The 3,984-nt window shown below is 33.1% G+C and overlaps 1 protein-coding gene across 1 annotated transcript; it reads left to right on the top strand.

Moving 5' to 3' along the window:
• The first annotated feature begins 213 nt into the window (after positions 1-213).
• Positions 214-3,459, top strand: LOC127198738 (olfactory receptor 7G2-like). The gene is made up of 2 exons (XM_051156782.1): positions 214-227; positions 2,526-3,459. The coding sequence occupies exons 1-2, from the start codon at positions 214-216 to the stop codon at positions 3,457-3,459; spliced, it is 948 nt and encodes a 315-aa protein (XP_051012739.1).
• The last annotated feature ends 525 nt before the right edge of the window (positions 3,460-3,984 follow it).

Here is a 3,984-nt window from a genome sequence, read left to right as displayed (position 1 = left end):
TGAGTCACAAGAGACGTTAAAGCTGTAATTCCTCTGATCTCACAACCTGACTCAAGAGACTTACCTCAGCCAGAAAATGTATTTGGAATAGTTTCTATGAGCTTATATATTTGGCAAAGAAATCAAAACCTCACAGAGAGGTGCTCTCTTTCTTAACAATAGATGTTCTATAACAACTCAATACTAAATTATTTAACTATTCTCCATTCCACAATGATGATAGTAAGGTAATTCAGGCTAGTGGTGTTTTCTACTTTCTTATATGAGAATCTGTGAGAAAAATTGCATGCAGAATATGGTGAGCAATATGAAATTTCCCAGAGGCAGTATGCTAGCTGTTATCATTGTTTCGTGTTCTTTGTTTCATGTTCTTTGTTACCTTATATTGTAATATTATACATTACCACCCTCTTTCTAAAACCACTTGGTCATTAATAGCCCAATTTTTAAGTACTTCTGTACTAAAATTTTCTATGGTTAATTGCATTTTGGGGAAAGATAAGAAGAAAGATGATTTTTCAGAGTTCATTCTCTTTTCCTCAGATGAACATAAATCTCTATTCAGAAAATATTGTTGTCAATTCTATCTGGACACTATGAGAACACAATTGGATTTGAAATGCAACCATATACCAATATATATATATATATATATATCCTAAGTTCCTCACCAAAAAATTTTTAAATACATTAAATTATAATAACTCATAAATGTTAAAAAATTTAAAACTTTCACCAATTCTAGTTTTCCAGAATTAGCATGCTGATGACATGAAATATCAGATACATATTTTTAGAAAAATATATATAATTATATATGTATCAAAGCCATGCTTAAACATTTTACCCTGCTGCTGCTGCTGCTGCTCTCCCACCTCCTGACATGGCCTTTTCTTTTTCTTCTTTTTTTTTGAAGTTGTAATTTTTCATAATTATGGCTTTATACTCTATATGTCCTCACATACATGAAGAATGTACATAAAATGGGAAGTGGGAACATCAAAATCAATAGAAAAGAAATTGGATAATAAGTATGGTAGAAAATTGTAGTTAGGCACTTTTGTGGTTAAAATTAATAAAGTAGAAGTAAAAATGTAAGTTTTAGCTAAAATATAGAGTAAATAGGAAATCTAATAAGTTTCACACCTAGTACAGTTTAATAATTACAAAATACTATTCATGTTTAATAATAGTTGAACGTTTTTTCAGAAAAATAACAGAATTTAAATTTTAAGCTTTCAATGGTGGTATACATCACAAATCTAAGTAATTTTTTTTTTTTACTTGCAGAATATAGCATTGACATTTTCACATTTTACTTCCTCATATGCAGCATTCTCATGCTAAACAAAAACCCATGATGTTTACTGCACCTAAAACTCACAGGTATTGAAATCCCATACTTATTTATATCTTATGTCCTGAGAACTAGACATAGTAGGTTGTTTTATGATGTCAGGAAAACACCCAATACAAAAATGTGACTAATATGTCCTTATGTTGACTAATATGCTGGTTATTTTCCCCAAGCTGATTTATATGTGTTTATCTTACTTGATTACAATGTTACAACCTGCAAGGTTTTATGGTTTTAATATTTTCCAAATCAAGCATGCACACAGGTTTTGAGTAAAACTGTGGTAATACTTTTCAAATCATAAATGATTCTTGCTTAGTGGTAACTTTACTCTTTCCACAGTGGAGCAAATACAACTCAGGATGTCTAATGTTCCTCTTATGTCATGAGTTCTTCTGCTCTGTGTATCAACAAATTCTTGATATTTTCCTCTGCGTTTCTTCTTATGAAGATTAAATTTTCTTTCTATTTCATTTTTTCTATTGACTAATAAGCAAATATAAGTATAAAACATTGTAAAAATGCTTAGGAAAGATCCTTACTGTAGGTGATTCTGATATTATAATTTCTAACTATGTTTATTTTTCTATATTTATCAAATTTGTTCTTTGGCCATGTCATATTGGTACATAATGCATCAATTTATCCTAATTCCTATACTTTCTTTTCCCACTCTTGCTTCTGTTATTTCTTCATCTCCCTATTATAATCTTTCCCTCAATAAGATGTCCTATATTTCCAAAATATACAATATTAATTTTGAATTTCATTCTCAGAATTCTGAAAACTTAATACAACACTTAATACTAAAAATTTGTTGATGAATATTTCTGTTCAGGAAACAAAGTATGTTAGAGTGGAAAAAATAGAGATGATTGAGCGGTGGGATATATTTCATTGTTTGGGTAACGTTAAACGGTAGTAATGGATAAGCAAACACATGGATTTCATTAGTCAGTGGGGTTCACTAAATGAAGTTTTCTACAGCAGAATGGTAAAAAGCAACATTAGAAAACTTGTTGAAGTGTGAACTTTATGCCCTCCTCCCTAAAGTTTATTACCTGTAATTTTTTATGGTGTTTTGTAAGTGCATATAATATAGAATTGGGTGATGCACTGGATCTGTATATTTGATTCCATTTTCATCACATTAACTCATATGTATCAGTAATACAGAACACAGAAATCAGACATCTGCTTCAGAATTCTTTCTTCTGGGATTGACAGAGGATCCAGAACTGCAGCTCATCCTCTTTGGACTCTTCCTGTTCGTGTACCTGGTCACAGTGCTGGGAAACATGACCATTATCTTGGCTATCAGCCTTGACTCCCACCTCCACACCCCCATGTACTTCTTCCTGTCCAACCTATCCTTCACTGACATCTGCTTCATCACCACCACAGTCCCCAAGATGCTGGTAAACATCCAGAGACAGAACAACAGCATCAGTTATACAGATTGTCTAACGCAGATGTATTTTATTGTTTTCCTGGGTGGAATGGAAAACTTTCTTCTTGCAGCAATGGCTTATGATCGCTATGTGGCCATCTGCCATCCACTTAGATACACAGTCATTATGAATCCAAGCATGTGCATTCTACTAATTTTGCTCTCCTTGTTCAGTAGCATGACAGATGCCCTGCTGCACAGTCTGCTGGTGTTGCGACTCTCCTTCTGTACAAATCAAGAAATTCCCCACTTCTTCTGTGAACTTGCTCATATAATCAAGCTTTCATGTTCTGATACCCTCATCAATAACATAGTGATATATCTGGCAACTTTCATATTTGGTGGACTTCCATTTGGGGGCATTGTTTTGTCTTATGTTCAAATTGTCTCCTCAATTTTGAAAAAGCCTTCAATGAGAAGCAGTTACAAAGCCCTTTCCACATGTGGGTCTCATTTGTCAGTTGTTTCCCTGTTCTATGGCTCATTGTTTGGTGTCTACATCAGCTCTGCAGTGGCTGACTCTACCAGAAAGACTGCTGTGGCTTCCGTGCTGTACACTGTGGTCCCTCAGATGCTGAACCCCTTTGTGTATAGTCTGAGGAACAAAGACATGAAAGAAGCCTTGAGGAAACTAAGTGGTAGTATTTTGTAACAGTATATTTAACCAAAGCTGTTGTCAAATTTGAAAGCTAGCTTCTATCTTAACACATTATTAGATTCTTTAGAATTATATTTTGTTAATATTTCTACTGTTAAGTTAAAATAGCCATATATTCTAAATTCTGAAACCTCTTACTGATAAATAATGTTTTTGTTAGATAATAGCCATGATTTAATTAGGTAATGTTAGCAAATTTAATGGGATTCATGTTTTCTAAAGACACATATGAATAAATTTTCAATTGGAATACAATGAAATTATAGTAATAATAGATTATAACAAGTGATCCAGTGTGTTATTTCAAGGGCTTTTGGTGTAGGGAAGGTACCAGAGAGGAGGCTACAGCTTCCACTGTTCTTTCAAAAAATGTCAGCTTTCATGGACTGATCCTTCTCTAGGTCAACAGGTCATGGAGGAAGAAGAATCAAGTATCACATGTAAACATGTTATCTTAGATATTTTAATTTGATAAGGTAACATGGTAGAGTAGGTGTATGGTAGAAGCTGTAGATGTAT

This window comes from Acomys russatus, chromosome 14 (genome assembly GCF_903995435.1).
Source record: "Acomys russatus chromosome 14, mAcoRus1.1, whole genome shotgun sequence".
In the NCBI taxonomy this organism is placed as follows: domain Eukaryota; kingdom Metazoa; phylum Chordata; class Mammalia; order Rodentia; family Muridae; genus Acomys; species Acomys russatus.
Note: the sequence above shows the minus strand (reverse complement) of the source record. Positions and strands in the feature narration are given on the sequence as shown.